Source organism: Podarcis muralis, chromosome 14 (assembly GCF_964188315.1).
Source record: "Podarcis muralis chromosome 14, rPodMur119.hap1.1, whole genome shotgun sequence".
In the NCBI taxonomy this organism is placed as follows: Eukaryota; Metazoa; Chordata; class Lepidosauria; order Squamata; family Lacertidae; genus Podarcis; species Podarcis muralis.
The window spans coordinates 23894226-23913466 of record NC_135668.1 but is presented as its reverse complement, the minus strand read 5'-3'; the positions used below and the strand labels follow the sequence as shown (position 1 = coordinate 23913466).

The following is a 19241-nucleotide window of genomic DNA, read 5'->3' as shown; positions in this document are numbered from 1 at the left end:
TCTTGTATTCTGAATAAAAGGCAATACACAGTACGCAAAAATGCATACAGAATTCTTTTTATTTAACTTAATTATGTAGTACTGTAACTACTAGAAAAAAAGCAGAGTAAGAGAAACTAAAGGAGACTTAGCTTCAGCCATTCAAAATAGACAAAAGGTTCTTTTTTTCATAATGTAAAGAATCCAGAATATATCGCAACAGGAATAAATTCTTACAACAGAATATACAAAAACATTTTGAATTTTTTTCATCATCTACTGATTCATTTTAATATAAACACAGGAATTTCTTTAGGAATAATTTATACATAGCAAGTCTTTATGTAATAAATTGGCCATGTTATTACTGTTTTATTTTATTTTTTATTTTTTAAAAAAACTTTATATTTTAAACAAGGTAACTTGGAAAATGTTGTTTGCAAATGCATTCAGTTCCATAGCACTTTCTAGTTTCTGTGTTTTTTTCCAACTTTTTTGTTCCAGAGGTAGAACAACTCTGGCCAGTCCTTTCTTCTCAAACCTCACTGGTTTAGAAAACAGAAAAAAAATATTTAAAAAGGCAACAGAACTACCCAGAACCCTTCAGGTAAAGAGGAGAAGGAGCTGTTTTAATTTGGGTACAGAAATTGGATCTTCGGTATTCTTGTTTAAATAATTAGAATAATAAATAGGGACCTTTGATGGTCATTTAAAACAAAGATTTAATGTTGCTAAATATCTACATAAATTGTACAGGCTGCATACGAAGCCACCTTTTCTTTGAATAGAAGTGATAAGGAATCTGTAAACGTAAGTTGTCTTTCTTTCAGTGATAAGTATTGAAAGTGGCTTTTCACCACGATATCATACTATGCAGTCAAATCCTTCAATCAACCTAGGCAACAGTAAAGCAGGTACTTAAATAATGCAAACAATAATTCCAACCCCAAACACGTTTACTTGGAGATGCATTTACCCTGGATTTCAGTGTAATTTACTTCCAAAGAAGCGTACTGAGGATTGTAGCTAAAGACTGTGTAGCAGCAACAATGGTTCTGTTTCCTTAACCAATGAGGTTTTATCCCAACCTGCACCCATACAGTATAAGTGAAATGACCAGTTGAAGATGATCCCACCCATCCAGAGGGCTCTGGAAGACCAGGTGACTGAAGATACAGAACATATTCTGGGTTTACTGTGTATTTGGGGCAACAAATGAACCATGATTTAAGAGTTGGTACAGGATCCTTTTTTGGCATATTGTAAAGCTAACTAGTAAAACCAGTATCCTAAAAAGGAAAGGAAAGGAAAAGAAAACCTTAGACATACATCCACACACACTGAAAAGTGCCCTTAAATTATTTTAGGCATTTATAAACTACAAACATTTCTATAAAAATCGTTCTATGTACTTATAAAATGCAATGAAATATGTAATAAGGGTTTTGTTTTGTAAACCAGAGCTTTGTCAACTGACTACCCGTAATCTACTGGACTTAAGAGCCCTATTGAAAATGCTAATGGATTGCTAGTCAACAGAAAGGATACAAAAGTAAAAGATGACAACCACACACAAGTACACACCCATTCCACATGCACATCTAATGAAAGCCATCTGGAACTTGTGCAACACTTATTTATGGTCAGGTGGCCCAGTCCAGCAATCCCTTCCAATTGCTCTAGTACGTGCGTACAGCACATGCGCTACTCCAGCAAGGACTTCCCCATTTACTTCTGTGGAGCTGCCTTCCATTAAGGTGAACAGGGAAGCCAGGTGTGCAGAACTCCATGTGCACACGGAGAGCTGGATCAGGGTAAACTTGTTATCATGAGTAATAGCCTTTAATAAAGTTCTACATAGTGTACTTGACTTCACAGCAAAGACACTGAGACAGGAATTCAATTATGCAAGGTCAAATTAATTAGTTGGATGTTGTCATGCTTTGTAAACTATGCCGAACTTTGGGCAAACTGTGTCTTTGTAGATCAGTATCTTTGCCCCATACCTGTATTTCACAGTGTCTTGCATATTTTCTGCCTTCAGTTTGGATAGACCTCCTTATAGTTCTTTTAAAAAACCTATTAAAAAGAAATGTTAAGTGCCTTGACTCAGAACCGGTTGGTCTTCCAAACTGAGATGATAGCCAGCAACTTCTAGAATACAACCCCATTGGTTCTGTATCTTCAGCACCCGCAGGGGGAAAAAAGGGTTTAACCTATACATAACCATTGAGCCGGCACATATATATGGACATGCTCTCTTGTTACTTCTGTTTGTGCCAACATTTTTTTCCTTTTAATTATGCTTAAAAGAGTGGGGTCGCAGTATATAGAATTCATTGCTGGGCTATGCAACTATGGCAGGAGCCCCAATAGATCCACTCGTTGTTATCCAGTGATGGAGTACACCATTGAAAAAACAAAATTAAAAGAGCATAACAAGAATGTGTTACTGACTACTGGAATGGATATTTTTTTAAAAATAGAACTACATAGAACATTATATCAACAACAGGAGTGTCATTCATACAGCCATGGATTGTAGTAAACAACCCACAGCAGGTTCCCAGAGATCTAAAAAGCAGTTCCATCTCATAACTAGTCTTGAGGCTGAGCATTTCTTTTATTTTCTGTATCAACAGTAGCATCAGCGTTAAACTGTGAAAGAATCTTAACATCTCTTCTCTCAAGGAGGAGAAATTAATTGGAAATTAGCCCCACCTCATGCTCTGCTTTTGGTGTCTAGTTCTTTTCATAACAAGGTTAACATCTGATTTAATAGTAACCAAGCATGCAACACTTCTGTGTTGATACAAAATTCCTTCCTCTGAAACCAAACCACCTCCTGCACATCACTAAAAGAACTCCGTGACAGACACATATGAATCACATTTTGGGGTGGGGGTGGGTACTACATCAAATGGAGGTGTCATGAAATGAAAATCTGGGGCTAATTATAAGATCAGAAGTTAACAAGTCACCATTTCTGGACGGCATACATGCTGTTCTTTGAAAACTCCAAATGAGAAATTCTTGCTCTTAAAAATTTGCATGTTGCTTCAATACAAACTGGCCTCTATACTGGAGGATTAGAAAGTAGTCAAATGCCAACAATTATATTTTTTTAAGTGAGCCAGGAGGACCTGGAAAAAGACAGGTCCATTCGCCGAACATCCATCCCAGTAAAATTGGCATAGTGTACAGAAGACAGAATTATTAAACAGAAGCAGCAAACTGGCTTCTGCAAATTGAAATCCTGCCTCACCCACATTTTAGAATTATTTGAGAGATTCAAAAAACAGGTAGATCAGGATAATCCAATAGATATTATATTGCTCTGACTTCTAAAAAATATTTTGCCAAAATCCTTCATCAGAGACTCCTGGATCAATTTAGCAGTTATGGAATAAAAAGGCAACTCCTCCTATGGATTACTAATATTAAAGAACAGGAGGCAGAAACGAAGAATAATGGGGAAACCTCTCAATGGGGGAATATAAACAACAAAGTCCCAACAGGATCTGTATTGGGACTGATGCTTTTTAATTTATTAAGGATAGTGAACACTCATGCTGACCATGAAAAGCTCCAAAGAAGAACATGGGGAATGAAATTGTGTGATGCACAATGGACTAAAAAATAACCCTAACTTTACACATACATGTTTGATGGGATCTGAACCATCAAGTTGTTTCCAAGAATACATACTGGAGGTTGTGGTGGCTATTAATGTGCAGTGGCAATGAAATAAACCAATTAGGGATTGTTTGGAAATTTATTGAAAATAACATTACAAATAACCTAATCAATTGGTGCAAAGTCACTTGAAATGTTGGGTATGATTCTGCTCACTACATCTCAACAAGCTGGAAAAGGTGTGACCATGGGGTTGGAACATTTTCCCAGAAAGGAGAAACTAAGAAGTTCAGCGACTTTAAAATTTAGAATATAAAACATTAAAGGGGGGGGGGGCGGATGATAGAGTGTTTTTTTTAAAAAATGCACAAGGGAGAGAAAATGGGTTACAGAAAGTTCTTCTCGTTGACACTGGATCTCTGGGTCACCCAATGGTAGAAGGTTCAGGACACATGAAAGAAAACACAGAACTTGCTGCTACAAGATACAAGGATAGCCACTGGTTTATATGGATTTAAAAAGGAGGCTCCATGGAGGACGAGAGGCCATAACAATGGCTGATAGCCATGTAAGTTAAATGGAACATCTGGATCCAGATGCAACAACCCTCTTGCAGGAGGATATAAACTAGAAGGGCTGCAGCCTTCGTACCTGGCTTGTTGACTGCTTAGAAACATCTAGCTGGCCACTGTGGAAAAATGGATGCTAAGACTGGTTGGATCCTTGGTCTGATCCATCAAGGTTATTCTTATGTTCTGATCAAAATACATAACGGACCTGGTAGTTCAGCTTTCCTTTTTTCCTTCAATGAAGACAATCTGTGTTGGCAAGTCACATCTGGTGACTGAAGGAGCCAAGATCTTCTGTGTTTACTATTAAGAACACGAGTAGATTTTTTTTTTTTACGTTAATCCAAACATCTTTAATTCAAGCCCATCAAGATCTAAAATCAGTTCTCCATCCCATGCAAGACAAGAGTCTTGCTGAAAACCCCAGCCTCATGCCCAATATGAAGCCAACATTAATTCTGTTTGACATGCATAAACAACCGTATGGGAAAAGCCAGGTATATGATATGATCTGGGACACATACATGTACACATGCACGCAAATCCCAATACAAAGAACTGTGGAAACCAAAATGGAATTACTAAAAATGTTGTGAGTGCAGAATGCAATGGTAGAGTTGAGGTGGTTTGGTCCAGATGGGCTGACTTATCACATGGGCCCACTTGCTTAGTCACATGACTGCCTTACACTTGAATGCTTCTGAAATGTGTTTTTTAGATGGGCACTACATTGTTAGTGTTCTCTCCTAATATTTCAAAACCACCTACATACAATAAAAAATAATAATAACTTGGACAGTTTTAAACAAAACCCTCTTAGCCAGCTGAAAGGACTGAGTGAGGATCCCCACGGTTGTGGAGATTTAATATGTGCAAGAGAACAGAGGCCACCACCACCACCACAAAGGATCACCAAGAAGAAAAGGGCAAAACCAAGAGATTAAGCCAGGGAAAGCCCGGAACATCTGGCGTTCCAGATTCCTTCCCACCTCCCACTCATCCCAAGGTCAAGCGCAGGAACTAGATAGTCTCAAGGCGACAACTGAAGTGTGTAACCACGGGCCATGTATCTAAAAGGCTCTATAATTCAAAAAATAGTCAGCTAACACAATCAGGTGCCACAAGCCATACCTGCAGGAACAACTTCCAGAATCAGGTACGCAGAATAAAAAAATCTTACTGATAAGATTAAGCTGTGACAAATCTGACAACGGGATGGTCAGAACCCACACCTAAAGCAGAGTTTTGGAGGTGTGGGGAAAGGATTTCAAGATGATCAGCACATTCAATGAAACATGCCTCAGTGCTCCTGTTAAACAGAAGCAGCTCCCACTCCTCTCCACCAAAGTTCCTAATGTGTACATTGAGTGGGTTCTTGGTTTGAGGACAGCACATTTCACTGTGTGTTTTAGCCAAAGAACGGAACCTACCATACTTCATCATTATCATGTAGGCACCACTTTGCTCCAGCAGTCTTTTTCTGTAGGTGCTTGGGGCATCTGAAAGACATGCATCTGCTTGGACTCTTTATCCGTACACAGCAGAGCAACCATCCAAATTCAGTACACAACTGGTGCATGATAAATGTATTAACAGTTGTCATTTTCTTAAACCCCAGAGAGCCACTAGTTCTCAGCCAGGATGACCTGGGTCTGTTGTGCTTCACTATGCCATTCTTTTTGAGGACATGGGCATATTCCACTGAGGTTTCCCCCCCTGCCCATTCATTTCAACAGGTTTTAAGAGCAGCTATTGATTTCAGCTCAAATGACTTCTGACAATGATTTTCAACTCTCAACACAGCATCAAGTGAAAGCATAAACGGTGTTTTTAAAACAGCAGCTACAAATGTTTTTTAGGTGACCTTTTTGATTTGGTAGTGACCTCTCCTCTCCAAAACCTGGAGGATGTGGTTTGTACAATGAATGAGGTTACCGGTATATCAACAGTATACTGTTGGCTGCTGAGAGATGTATATTTATATATTTATATATATATATACACACACAAAAATAAGAGTGAGGTAGATAAATGTTTGAAAAAATAAGAAAAAATAAAAAACTGTCCCCTTGTCATAACTCAAAAACCCTTATCTCAGTATTTAAAATTTATTATGGGGCGTCTCTACAGTGATTTAAACTGATAGCACAAAAATAAATAAAAAAATCCTACATAGAATACCTTTTTTTTCTTTTTTTCTTTTTTTATAAAGGGGGGGCGGGAATATAGCTAACTATGGGATAGGCGAAAAAGAAAATAATGGGACTGAAGCTACACAAATGAGGGGAGGGGAAGCACTACAAACATATCATTATCTCCAGTCACATCTAGCAATTATATTTTAATTCTTTGTTCTCAGTCAAACACCCCCTCCCGCCCAAAATGAAATATTTCAACATTTCCATCCCAGAACAACCCTTCTTTTTTTGCTGTCAGACTTTGGTTGGATCAGTGCTAATACAGAACTTCCATGCAGTTAAGTACAGGTGAATTAACGAGTGTTAAGGCACCTTGATTTTGCAAACTGCAGGCTCCCTGTTCCTCTACAGAACATATGCAACTCAGCTAACAAATTACTCCTCGCTTTGTTTGGGGAGTTTGGTCTGAACTTATGCGGATATTCATAGCTGCCGCAAGGGAACCACTGGCTCACATACAAACAGTGGCCCCAAACGCTCAAGACCTCTTGCGGCTTGCCTCCATTTTTAACCACCCACCATTTTCTGCAAGCTGGAACTATCAGCAACCCTCGCTTTTCGCCACCAGAGCCTACTTTTTCAAAAAGAAAAGAAAAGAAAAACAAACACAGAGGTTTTGTGACCTTGTACAAAGTTGCCAGCGCTGAGAACTAAAAGAGACGTGCTGTTCGTAGGATGAAAGGGTTAAAAACCAACCAATCTGTTGTTTTCTTAAATGACCCCCAAATCTGGTATTGGCAGCTCAACAGCTGTTGCACCCAACATTTAAAATACATATGCATGTACTTTTTTTTTTTATGCGTGTGGTTGTTTGAGAGAGACAACCAAAAACAAAACAAAGGCAAAAGGAAAATGGGGGCGAGGCTATCAATACACCAATATGAATATGAACACTGAATAAGAATGTACTAAATAGATAACTTGTTTTTCTGACCTGAGCTTGCATCATACCTTGCACTGTAACAGACATGGGTGCTGTATTACGGGCAAAGGGCGAGGAAAAGGAGGAGACGGTTAAAAAAGGGGGAGGAGGATACATATTCAGGCAGGATGCAGAAGTCACGCTACCAGAAATATATCTCCCCCCACCCAGGCCCGCCCAAACAGCCTATAGATACGGTTAAAATAACTAACAGAAAAGGGGTGGAGGAATAGAGAGATTTGAGAGAGAGGAAGACAGGGGGGAGGAAACAGAAACGTATTTATAAAAGGCATTAACAGTTGATGGCAAATCATGTTTCAGGTATCACGTCTTGGGAAAGCGGGGAGTTGGCGAAAAAGAGAAGTTACACATTATAGTACAAAGCATTTAGAAACTTTTTTGGGAATGGGGAGGGAGGGGTTGGCAAGAGGAAAAAAAGGGGGTAGACCTGAAGATTTCTCATAGATTAAATCCACAAAGATAAAGAACAAAAAAAATAGCAGCTTTTTTTTCTGTACAGACATATAGATGAGCATCTGAACTGTAAAAAAGTTATAAAAGTGACACAAAAAGACAATGTGTATGCAAATGATCCATGGTCTAACATAGAACTGCAAGACCCTTTGAAGTCTTAATAACAGAGAGAAAAAAGGTCAACAAAGTGTTGGATGCTTGAATCCGTTTAATTGGCTATTCTTCTCCATTTTGTGTGTGTGTTTCTCTTAAGTATTTCCCCGCAAGCCTGCCACGGAACAGCAGGAACAAATCATGGAAATTCCTTCTTTTTTTCTGTCTATTTCCTTTTCGTAGTGCTGTTGAATTTTTGCACAAAATTCATCTCCGCCCCATCCCCCCCGATTTGGCTAACCAGTGCCAGTTTTGTCCAGAATTCATATAAGGGGAGGTAATTTATTTCACCTCTACCCTCTCCTTTATATTCTCAACTGCAATTAAAAAAAAATCAGGCTTTTTGTCCAGTCAAAAAAAAAAAAAATCTAGACAATCTGATTTTTTTTTATAAATAATGCCAGTGTATGATTGGAGTGTATTGGTCTGCATTCATTTTAAGGGACCATGTGATTATTTTGCCCCCTCGATGCCTACCCAAAAACAAACACCCCTAAAAGAAAGTTCATTTTGTGTGTTTTTGGCAAAATTTGGCAGCGTTGAAAACAGTTTACAAGCTTGGACAAACAATGGCCTTTCTTTTAATCTCTAAGGTGATCCTAAAAAGACTAAGGAATAATATTAAAAATTCAGTCCTTCCCCCTGCCGCTCTTTAAATCCTGCTTTGCTTTTGTAACAACCTAAAGTGTTGAGCAGGTGCTTGCGAGGGGGAACAGAGAGAGACAGAGAGAGAAGGAGGGAGGGAGGGGGAGAGAGAAAGAGAGAGAGAGAGAGGGAGTGTGTGTGTGTGTGTGTGCCTCTGCTGGCCTGCCATTTTTCTTTTGATGTGATTCTTAAAATAAAAAAAAAAAGTGCCGTACAGTTGAACTTCACGCAGATATGTTTCCCATTATGAAGCAGAAAGGAAGGAAAGAAGGGGGGTGCACACATCAGATTCTCAAGTTTTCATTTGCTATTGTTACTGTCAAAGAGTTTCAGAAGGCTGAGTGTGTGCCCCACATTCAGAGTTTTGTTTTTTGCTTTGAAACAATCTTCTGCTTGCATATTGAAAAAAAAAGAGAGGAAAATGCTTTTTCGACTTTTAAACTGAAGAGAGGATTCTCCTGTGTGCAGCTATGACAGTTCTGAAGATCCACTGAGGTACAGTAGGCTTTTGAATATATTGTTATTTTTCTTGCTTGCTTTGCTTGCTCTCTCTCCCCCGCCCCTCTCCCGATGCTTGTGCAGATGCACGATTTCGCGACAACGACAAAAACAACAACACCTGGTTCTGAAAGGTCAGCAGGCCGAAGACTGAGGCAAAGGCAAGGCTCGCTCATTCTTGCGCCCCCCGTTCATGTGCGCGTACGGCTGCCTCTCCTCAAAGCTGGCCCGCAGGACCACCACGCCGGGGCCGTTCTCAGCTTTATGTCCTGAGTGTTTGTCAGAAGGTTGGAGGGTTGAGGAAGGATCCAAAGGAATGCTCTCCATGTTCTCTGTCTCTAAGTCAAGCTCCTCCGTGTCGGGCGGCTTGTTCTCGTCGCTGTAGAAGAAGGAGACCTCTTTGAAGGCTGGGTCCAGTTCGTCCTTTATGCTCCCAATGATCTCCAGGAAGGAGGGTCTCATCTTGGGATTGTACTGCCAGCACATGCGCATCAGCTCGAAACTGGAAAGAGGAGAGAGGAAAACACCAATGTAGTTTTGCAGCGCTGAGTATTCATTTATAAATGTGTCTCTATGCCACCACATTGCAAAGTATTGGGGCAGTTTACAAGGTGAAACTAGAAAACACCATTTAAAAGAATACAGTCATACTTTGGTTGCCGAATGCCTTGGTACTCGTACGTTTTGGCTCCCGAACGCCGCAAACCCGGAAGTGAGTGTTCCGGTTTGCAAACGTTCTTTGGAAGCTGAACGTCCGATGCAGCTTCCGATTGAGCGCAGGAAGCTCCTGCAGCCAATCGGAAGCTGCGCCCTGCTTTTCAGACGTTTTTGGAAGTCGAACAGACTTCCAGAGCGGATTTTGTTCGAGAACCAAGGTACGTCTGTACAAACAAAAATACAGATTACCAGTAAGGTGACTGGTTAATAAAAAAACTAAACAGCTGCAAAGGTCTGTCTACATAAAAATGTCTTCGACAGAAAGACAAAATGGAAGATGCTTGTGCCAAATCTCTGCTGGATGTTTTCCACAGCGTGGGACCAACCGACCACTGATACTAAACGACCAACTTTGGTTAGGCCACATCGGCACCATGCATTTAAACACTATTATGCCACTTTAGACTCATCCCCACCCCCCAAGGAATCCAGGAAAACAGTAGATTCTTAAGGGTGCTCAGAATTGTTAGGAGGTCCCTATTCCTGTGCCTGGAAAAACGTGTTAGTGGTGCAACTGTGTGGCCTCATAAAAAAGGTATCATAAATTCTAGCCTGGTAACAGATCATGGGTGTTCCAAATAATTTTTTTGGACGGGGTGGGGTGGGGTGGGGTGTGTGTGTGCGCAATATGACGGGGAAGCAGGCTAATTTCTCACTAAAAGTAAGAATAGTGCCTGTACATTTGGCCACATTCTACAAATGCCACAAATAAGCTGAAAATCTGGGATAACGGTTTATTTGAGGAGGGGGGACTGCCCCCTTACCTTCCCCCAGCAGACGCCCAGGACAAGGGGTGAAATGTTCTCTCCCCAGCCCCTTTAAGTAAGCCCTATGTTTGCCTAGCTTCCCTCCTCTTGAAAAGCAGGCAGCCTGCAGGAACAGCTGCCACCCCCTCCTCACCTTCCCCCACCCCCTCACAACCAAGGAGAAAGAGTGTGACAAAAATATCCGAGATCCAATTCTGTTACTTCATCGCTGTTCCTCCCCAGCTGACGAGGCTCTGTCTCGGGGGGGGGGGGGAACGGACGCACTGGCACACCAGCTGGAGCCAAGAGCATGGGACACTGGGCTGGCTTCCTGCCCTGTGGCCTTTGGGCATTGCTGAGGAGATACCACAACCAGTGGAACGGGAGACACGTGACTATCAGCGCCAGCAAGCACACATCACACTTCCTTTAAGCCGGTGCCAGTGCTTCCCATAATAGGAAGTTTTTTGCTACTCGCACCGAGTGGTTAAGGAGGCCTTGTTTATACTGTCTTGGAAACAAGATGCACTTCCCAAGATGGAGGAAGAATCTGTAAGTGGATGGAACTGGGAGGGAGGAGAGAAAACCAATATGCTAATAACAGCATCTTCTTTACTGGATTCCGAATGGAAGTCCGTGTCTGAGGCTGGATTAATATGTAGTTGCAGTTGTGTGGCTGGAAATGAAAAGCAACAACCACCCGTCTTGGTCGGTCAGGGTCCCCCTGTTTAAGCTGGCAATGATTCATTATAGGTACAGTATTTTTACACTTGAAGAAGGCTCCCAGAGCAGCTTAGATATGAGCAATGGGGGAAAGAGAGAAAGAAGGAAGGAAGGAAGGAAGGAAGGAAGGAAGGAAGGAAGGAAGGAAGGAAGGAAGGAAATCTCTGCCTGGAGGCTTGCAGTCTAAAAGACACCATACCAAAGGAACAGTTGAAGGCGAGAGAAGAGGGCAAGAAGAAAATTCAGGAACCCTTAAGTTAATAGTTTTTACACTGAGCAGCTGGAATGAAAACAGTTCAGGGAGAGGAAGAGCTAAATGGAGCTGGTCCTTCAGTAGAGCAAAGAGGACAGATCCTGGCGATGGATGGTTTCCTGCCCCCTTTGGACCAACAGCAGGTGTGTATGATGCTGGTTGGGACAACACTCCAAATGATGGGGGCAGAGCAACATGATATACAAGCCAAATGTGGAGTAGTGGTTAGTGCCAGAGTGGGACCTGAGAGAGCAGAGTTCAAATCCCAACTCTGCCATAAAGCATCATCAGCATCATTTATTTATTATGCCGCCCATCTGATTGGATTGCCTCAGCCACTATGGGCAGCTCCCAACAAAAAATAGCAAAAGCACAATACAACAGCACACACTACCTACAGAAATCTCAAACAGTATGTTCTTATTCACAATATATTTTAAAATAGTCCAAAATACTCCTTGAACTCTGGTGTTGCTTCTTGCTTGTCTGGATGGTGCATAGATACACACACACACACACACACACACACACACACACACACACACGTGTGTGTGCAGAAACCAGCCTACAGTACAAAAGCAAAGTTCCCATTCATTGCTCCATCTTTCACTGATGTGTGGCCCTCAAAAGGATGTTAAGAAGGTAATGTGGTCCTCCCTCCCCAAGCCTGCCCAGGGCAAGACCTTGAACTTGACTTGGTATTTCAGTGGCAGCCACTGGATCAAACCTTAGTAACCATATTGAGGGCTGGAATTCAAAGCTCTGCAGTTGTCTGCTGCTTTCCAAAACGGAGTCATTTACCCCATGAAGGATCAGAAAAATGAATTATGTAAAGTCTGACCATCAGTTGAAGCCAATTCAAGAGGGGCAGGGAGGAAGAGTTATTGATTCCATAAATCATGTCAATTGGTACCTATTAGCAGCTCAACATTTAACTCTATACGAAACTTCACTCCAAACCCTCAACTTTAATCAGTGACTAATATAGCTTGGAAATGCCCAAAGGAAACAAAAATATGTGAAATATTTCTCTCAACATTATTTTAGTCTTAATGCTGGGGGGGGGGGGGCGCACCTCAGAGCTTTTAAAACAAAACAAAACAAAAAACCCTATTATTCTCGATCTATTTGTCCGTTGTCGTCCCCGCCAAAGGAAATGAAAATGGGAAAACATTTCTTTTCCTCTACAGAACTCCAAAACACACACAAGCACACCCACCCTTCCTCTCGCCCGCCTTGTTGAGCTATTCCCACAATGTCAAGCATAATTTCAAAGCCGTTTGAGCCTGCTGGAGATTCCCATCCTGGAAGGGAAAGAATGCAAGGTGGGGGAAATCCACTTCCATGGCAACCTCCAACAGGCTCTTCCTCTTGCCCAACCCGAGCGAGCGAGCAAGCAGCAAAACAACACTGGGTTGTCACCGGACACCATCCCGAGTTCGCTGGCCAAATAAGCTCTTTCCCCAAGAATCTGAAGCAGCTGGGGCCCCCTAAGCTATTGCATCCCTTGTGTGGGCCTCCGACAAAATCGCAAACAGCAAGGCGCAGCATTTCTTTTCCAGAAAGCCAGTTCACAGAGAAGCGAACCAGGCTTGAAACCAGATTGTGTAAAAGCTGGGGGTTGAGATGAAACAGCCTAAAGCTGACCTAACCATTGTAGCTGCTTCCGGTGGGAGGAAAACCTTCCAAAAGAAACATTAGTGTTGTGAAGATTCCTGACTTGAAAGAATCAGGGGCTCATAAGAAGCTGAAATGGAGTCAAACCACTTGTCCACCTAGCTCAGTACTGAATACACTGACTGGCAACAGCTCTACAGGGTTTTAGGCCAGTATGTCTCCCAACTCTAGCTGGAGATTAAATCCAGGATCTTCTGCATGCTAAGCTCTACTGCTGAGCTACGGCCCTTCCCAATTGGAGTTACGGTCAATGAAATACACGCAATACATTGTGTAGGACAGAGGTTTGGCATTGCCCACATAAGACTTCCTTGCTCTGGCTTCAGTGACAGCAATTCTTAATGGGAAACAGCGTAAATGGGAAAGTGATCTTCATGGGCAACTGGGTCTCAGCAAAAAGAATCTGCTCAAATCGGCGGTAGCTCGGTTCCATATCCCCCACTACCCCTTCAGCCTGCCTTGATGACACAGACAGCTTGCTAGCATCAGAGTCAAGGCAGTCAGGTGAGAAGAGAAAGGCAGATAAAGATGGGACGATACATACAGCATATCAGGACAGTTGTCTGGCTTCTCCAGAAGGCCGCCCTCCATCACGAAGCGAAGAACTTGCTCATTGGACATGCCTTGGTAAGGCTGCTCTGCTAATGTGGCTATTTCCCACAAGACGACACCAAAAGACCTACAAGAAAGGCCTAAAAGTTAGGTGGCATTCTAGCAAATGGAAGTTTAAACTGAATTGGCTACTTTTGTGCGCTGAGCTTATGTGAGCATCGGAGAGGGGGTCAGGTATTTTGCTCACATCATCATCAACTAAGTAAGTAATCTCCTTCTCTACCCCAGACTTGCAACTGAAGGACAATATCTCACCTCAACAAAATAAGTCAAGAGCAGAGAAATTCCAGAGGTATGGGAATCGGGCCTAACTGAGGAGGAAATGGAGCAGGGCTTGAAAAAGCTACATGCATAATGAAAGGCTGCTCTGAGGTACGGAGACGGAAAGATCAAAGGATTCCAGCTTTATTATGGGGGCAAACAGCAAGCTATGTGTTCACTGATGGCCCAACATCACATTGGCATTCTGCCTGTGGACTACTGGAGGTACGAGGCTACTTTTATGGCTTGGAATATACATGTGATAAACCAGTATATGTTGTGGCTTCTGGAAGACTGTGCCTACACCAAAGCCACCACTCAGGAAACCATTCACAAGTTATGGGGCACAGGCCTTTTCTGATCTGGTAATAAATCTCTTGTATTGGAAAAAGAAACGAGTGCAACAGCTTTTAGGAAAGTGGCTGTTTGGGTCAGTTGCTTTGAGTGTTTTGCTGGTTTTACACATGCACCTCCCTGAAGTGTAAATTATGTCATGATTTAAAAGTAAAAACCCAGTGTTGATCTGCAGAAAATGTCTGCAAAACAGGAGGCTGGGTTTATGCCAAAGTCACATGGATTTTGTATTGCAAGTAACACTTTATGCTCCAAATACTACATGGGAATTTTGTGTCTGAACAAGGGATTCTTCCACATGAATGCAGATGCTGGAATCCATCCTAACAGAAACTCGCCTGGTTCTAACTAAAATCTCAATACCCTGGGATCTGGATTCGAATCACACACACCCCTCCCTGCAACACTATTTCTGGCTTGGATGATAGTGTGCTTATTTTACTCCGTCAGTGGAATCTGAAATAAAAGCTATGTAAGCCCAGCTCTGAAATTAGCTTTTCCAGAAGACAGGGCTACAAAGGGAGCAACGGGTTCTCCCTTCCCAAGAATTCTGCAATGGGAAGCCAAGTGGTTTCCAAAATACACTCGTCTATGTAAGAAGCATGACTGCCAAAGCGTGGAGTTTCAAAATGCTTCTCTGGGGCTGTGGGAAAAACGGCATAGACACAAAATGACACAACTTCTAATTTTACAGCTTTAAGTCTATTATGTCAAAGAATTTAATCCAAAGCCGATATATAACAAGAAGCCGAAAGCACCAGCCTGAAGATGACGAGTGAGACCTCGTCGAAACGTCGCCTAGACACCCCAACTTTTACACGGGAAGACACCCGAGGACACCAAAACCTGCATTCCTGTACCCGTGAAAATCTACGAAAGCATATATATATATATATATATATATATATATATATATATATATATACAGTGGTGCCTCGCAAGACGAAATTAATTCGTTCCGCAAGTTTTTTCTTCTTGCGATGCACGGTTTCCCATAGGAATGCATTGAAAATCAATTAATGCGTTCCAAGGGAAACCGCCTTCAGACCAGGTCCGGGGACAGTCTCTCCCCCGACCTCTTCTGAAGGCTGGGGGGGGGGGGACAAGGGCTTCTGAAGGCTGGGGGGGGCTGGGGGGGAACAAGGGCTTCGCTGCCGACCCCCAGCATTTTAAAATCTCACCGGGACACGGGGAGATTTTAAAATGCTGGGGGTCGGCAGCGAACGCTTCGCTGATCCCGGGATGGCAGGCAGATCTGCACCGCCATCCAGAGTGGGGCGGGACTTAGCGCCCCGCTCGGGATGGCGGCACAGATCTGCCTGCAGTCCCGGGACGGCAGACAGCTCTGCGCCGCCATCCCGAGCGGGGCGGGACTTAGCGCCCCGCTCGGGATGGCGTCACAGATCTGCCTGCAGTCCCGGGACGGCAGACAGCTCTGCGCCGCCATCCCGAGCGGGGCGGGACTTAGCACCCCGCTCGGGATGGCGGCGCAGATCTGCCTGCAGTCCCGGGACGGCAGACAGCTCTGCGCTGGCATCCAGAGCGGGGCGGGACTTAGCGCCCCGCTCGGGATGGCGGCACAGATCTGCCTGCAGTCCCGGGACGGCAGACAGCTCTGCGCTGGCATCCAGAGCGGGGCGGGACTTAGCGCCCCGCTCGGGATGGCGGCACAGATCTGCCTGCAGTCCCGGGACGGCAGACAGCTCTGCGCCGCCATCCCGAGCGGGACGGGACTTAGCACCCCGCTCGGGATGGTGGCGCAGATCTGCCTGCAGTCCCGGGACGGCAGACAGCTCTGCGCCGCCATCCCGAGCGGGGCGGGACTTAGCACCCCGCTCGGGATGGTGGCGCAGATCTGCCTGCAGTCCCGGGACGGCAGACAGCTCTGCGCTGGCATCCAGAGCGGGGCGGGACTTAGCGCCCCGCTCGGGATGGCGGCACAGATCTGCCTGCAGTCCCGGGACGGCAGACAGCTCTGCGCCGCCATCCCGAGCGGGGCGGGACTTAGCACCCCGCTCGGGATGGTGGCGCAGATCTGCCTGCAGTCCCGGGACGGCAGACAGCTCTGCGCCGCCATCCCGAGCGGGGCGGGACTTAGCACCCCGCTCGGGATGGTGGCGCAGATCTGCCTGCAATCCCGCGACTGCAGGCAGCTTTGCGCGGCCATCTGGAGCGGGGCGGGCTTCGCCCCCGGCTCCCGATGGCCGCGCAGAGCTGCGCTGATCCCGGGACGGCAGACAGCTCTGCGCCGCCATCCCGAGCGGGGCGGGACTTAGCACCCCGCTCGGGATGGTGGCGCAGATCTGCCTGCAATCCCGCGACTGCAGGCAGCTTTGCGCGGCCATCTGGAGCGGGGCGGGCTTCGCCCCCGGCTCCCGATGGCCGCGCAGAGCTGCGCTGATCCCGGGACGGCAGACAGCTCTGCGCCGCCATCCCGAGCGGGGCGGGACTTAGCACCCCGCTCGGGATGGTGGCGCAGATCTGCCTGCAATCCCGCGACTGCAGGCAGCTTTGCGCGGCCACCTGGAGCGGGGCGGGCTTCGCCCCCGGCTCCCGATGGCCGCGCAGAGCTGCGCTGATCCTGGGACGGCAGACAGCTCTGCGCCGCCATCCCGAGCAGGGCGGGACTTAGCGCCCCGCTCGGGATGGTGGCGCAGATCTGCCTGCAGTCCCGCGACTGCAGGCAGCTTTGCGCGGCCATCTGGAGCGGGGCGGGACTTCTCTGCTGTCCCGGGGAGATTTTAAAATGCTGGGGGTCGGCAGCGAACGCTTCGCTCCCGCCCGCCAGCATTTTAAGATCGCCCGGGGCAGCGGAGAAGTCTCCGCTGTCCCGGGAAGGCAGGCGGGGGGGAGCAAAGACTTTTGCCCCCCGCCGGCCTTCAGAAGAGGTCCAGGACCTCTTCTGAAGGCCGGCTGTGGGCGAAAGTCTTTGCTCCCGACCGCCAGCAATTTAAAACAGGTCCCCGGAGATTTCCCTATGGGCTTTCGTCTTGCGAAGCAAGCCCATAGGGAAATTCGTCTTGCGAAGCGCCTCCGAAACAGAAAACCCTTTCGTCTTGCGGGTTTTCCGTCTTGCGAGGCATTCGTCTTGCGGGGTACCACTGTATATATATATATATATATATATATATATATATATATATATATATATATATATGCTTTCGTAGATTTTCACGGGTACAGGAATGCAGGTTTTGGTGTCCTCGGGTATCTTCCCGTGTAAAAGTTGGGGTGTCTAGGCGACGTTTCGACGAGGTCTCACTCGTCATCTTCAGGCTGGTGCTTTCGGCTTCTTGTTACTGGAACAGAGCAGGATCTCAGTGTTTGAGTTCCTATAAATACTGTTGAGGAGGTTCTGGGCAGAGAGGAAGTTCCCAGGCTAGTGTGCCTTTTCTTCTTTTGTTCCTTAATTGCTTGAGGGATATCTTGAGTGATTTCTTGAGTGATATCCTGAGTACCACTTAGGTGGGTCATTAGGTGTGGATTAGTTGCTAAAGCCTTTGTGTCTTGACCTCTTGAACTTTGTGAAGAGTTTTTCTGAGAAGATGGGTGTACTACATTTAGTTGTGCTCTGGCTTGGCTTCGTGTATAGGGGCGAGCTGTGGTTTTGTGGCCTGTGCCAGCCAGATCTGTGTAGGGATTGCAGGGGGGTGCAGCATCCGGAGGTGCCACCATGGTTTGGCTACTGGATGGTGTCTGTAATTTATCTGTGAAGAGGGTCTGGGTTTGGGTCTGGTGTGGTTGATTGGTGATGGCGTTCTGTGTGCCTCTGGATCTGGTGTCAGTTTTTGTGGGGAGGGCTAATTTCCAGATGTCTGGCAAGCGGGATGTGTCGTCACGCTTGTTCATGTTGTGAGGGTGTTTCTCTATCTCGATGGCTTCCATGATTATTCTCTTGTGGTGATGTTCCATGTTAGAGAGCAATTTGGAATCTGCAAAATTAATTTCGTGTCCTGTTTCTTTCATGTGTTGGAAGAGAGAGGAAGTTTTTTCTTCTTTTTTGACGGCATTCTTGTGTTCTGCGATACGTATCGCAGAACACAAGAATGCCGTCAAAAAAGAAGAAAAAACTTCCTCTCTCTTCCAACACATGAAAGAAACAGGACACGAAATTAATTTTGCAGATTCCAAATTGCTCTCTAACATGGAACATCACCACAAGAGAATAATCATGGAAGCCATCGAGATAGAGAAACACCCTCACAACATGAACAAGCGTGACGACACATCCCGCTTGCCAGACATCTGGAAATTAGCCCTCCCCACAAAAACTGACACCAGATCCAGAGGCACACAGAACGCCATCACCAATCAACCACACCAGACCCAAACCCAGACCCTCTTCACAGATAAATTACAGACACCATCCAGTAGCCAAACCATGGTGGCACCTCCGGATGCTGCACCCCCCTGCAATCCCTACACAGATCTGGCTGGCACAGGCCACAAAACCACAGCTCGCCCCTATACACGAAGCCAAGCCAGAGCACAACTAAATGTAGTACACCCATCTTCTCAGAAAAACTCTTCACAAAGTTCAAGAGGTCAAGACACAAAGGCTTTAGCAACTAATCCACACCTAATGACCCACCTAAGTGGTACTCAGGATATCACTCAAGAAATCACTCAAGATATCCCTCAAGCAATTAAGGAACAAAAGAAGAAAAGGCACACTAGCCTGGGAACTTCCTCTCTGCCCAGAACCTCCTCAACAGTATTTATAGGAACTCAAACACTGAGATCCTGCTCTGTTCCAGTAACAAGAAGCCGAAAGCACCAGCCTGAAGATGACGAGTGAGACCTCGTCGAAACGTCGCCTAGACA

The 19241-nt window shown here is 45.1% G+C and overlaps 1 protein-coding gene across 2 annotated transcripts in view; it reads right to left on the bottom strand.

Moving 5' to 3' along the window:
- Positions 1-41: 41 nt before the first annotated feature.
- Positions 42-19241, bottom strand: part of IGF1R (insulin like growth factor 1 receptor) — a 192405-nt gene continuing 173205 nt past the window's right edge. For both annotated transcript variants that reach the window (XM_028707238.2, XM_077918992.1), the window contains 2 exons: positions 13735-13869; positions 42-9576 (listed from right to left, as the gene is read on the bottom strand). In XM_028707238.2, the coding sequence (XP_028563071.1) occupies positions 9210-9576; positions 13735-13869 (502 nt within the window). In that variant the 3' untranslated portion in view covers positions 42-9209. The remainder of the gene's footprint in view (positions 9577-13734; positions 13870-19241) is intronic.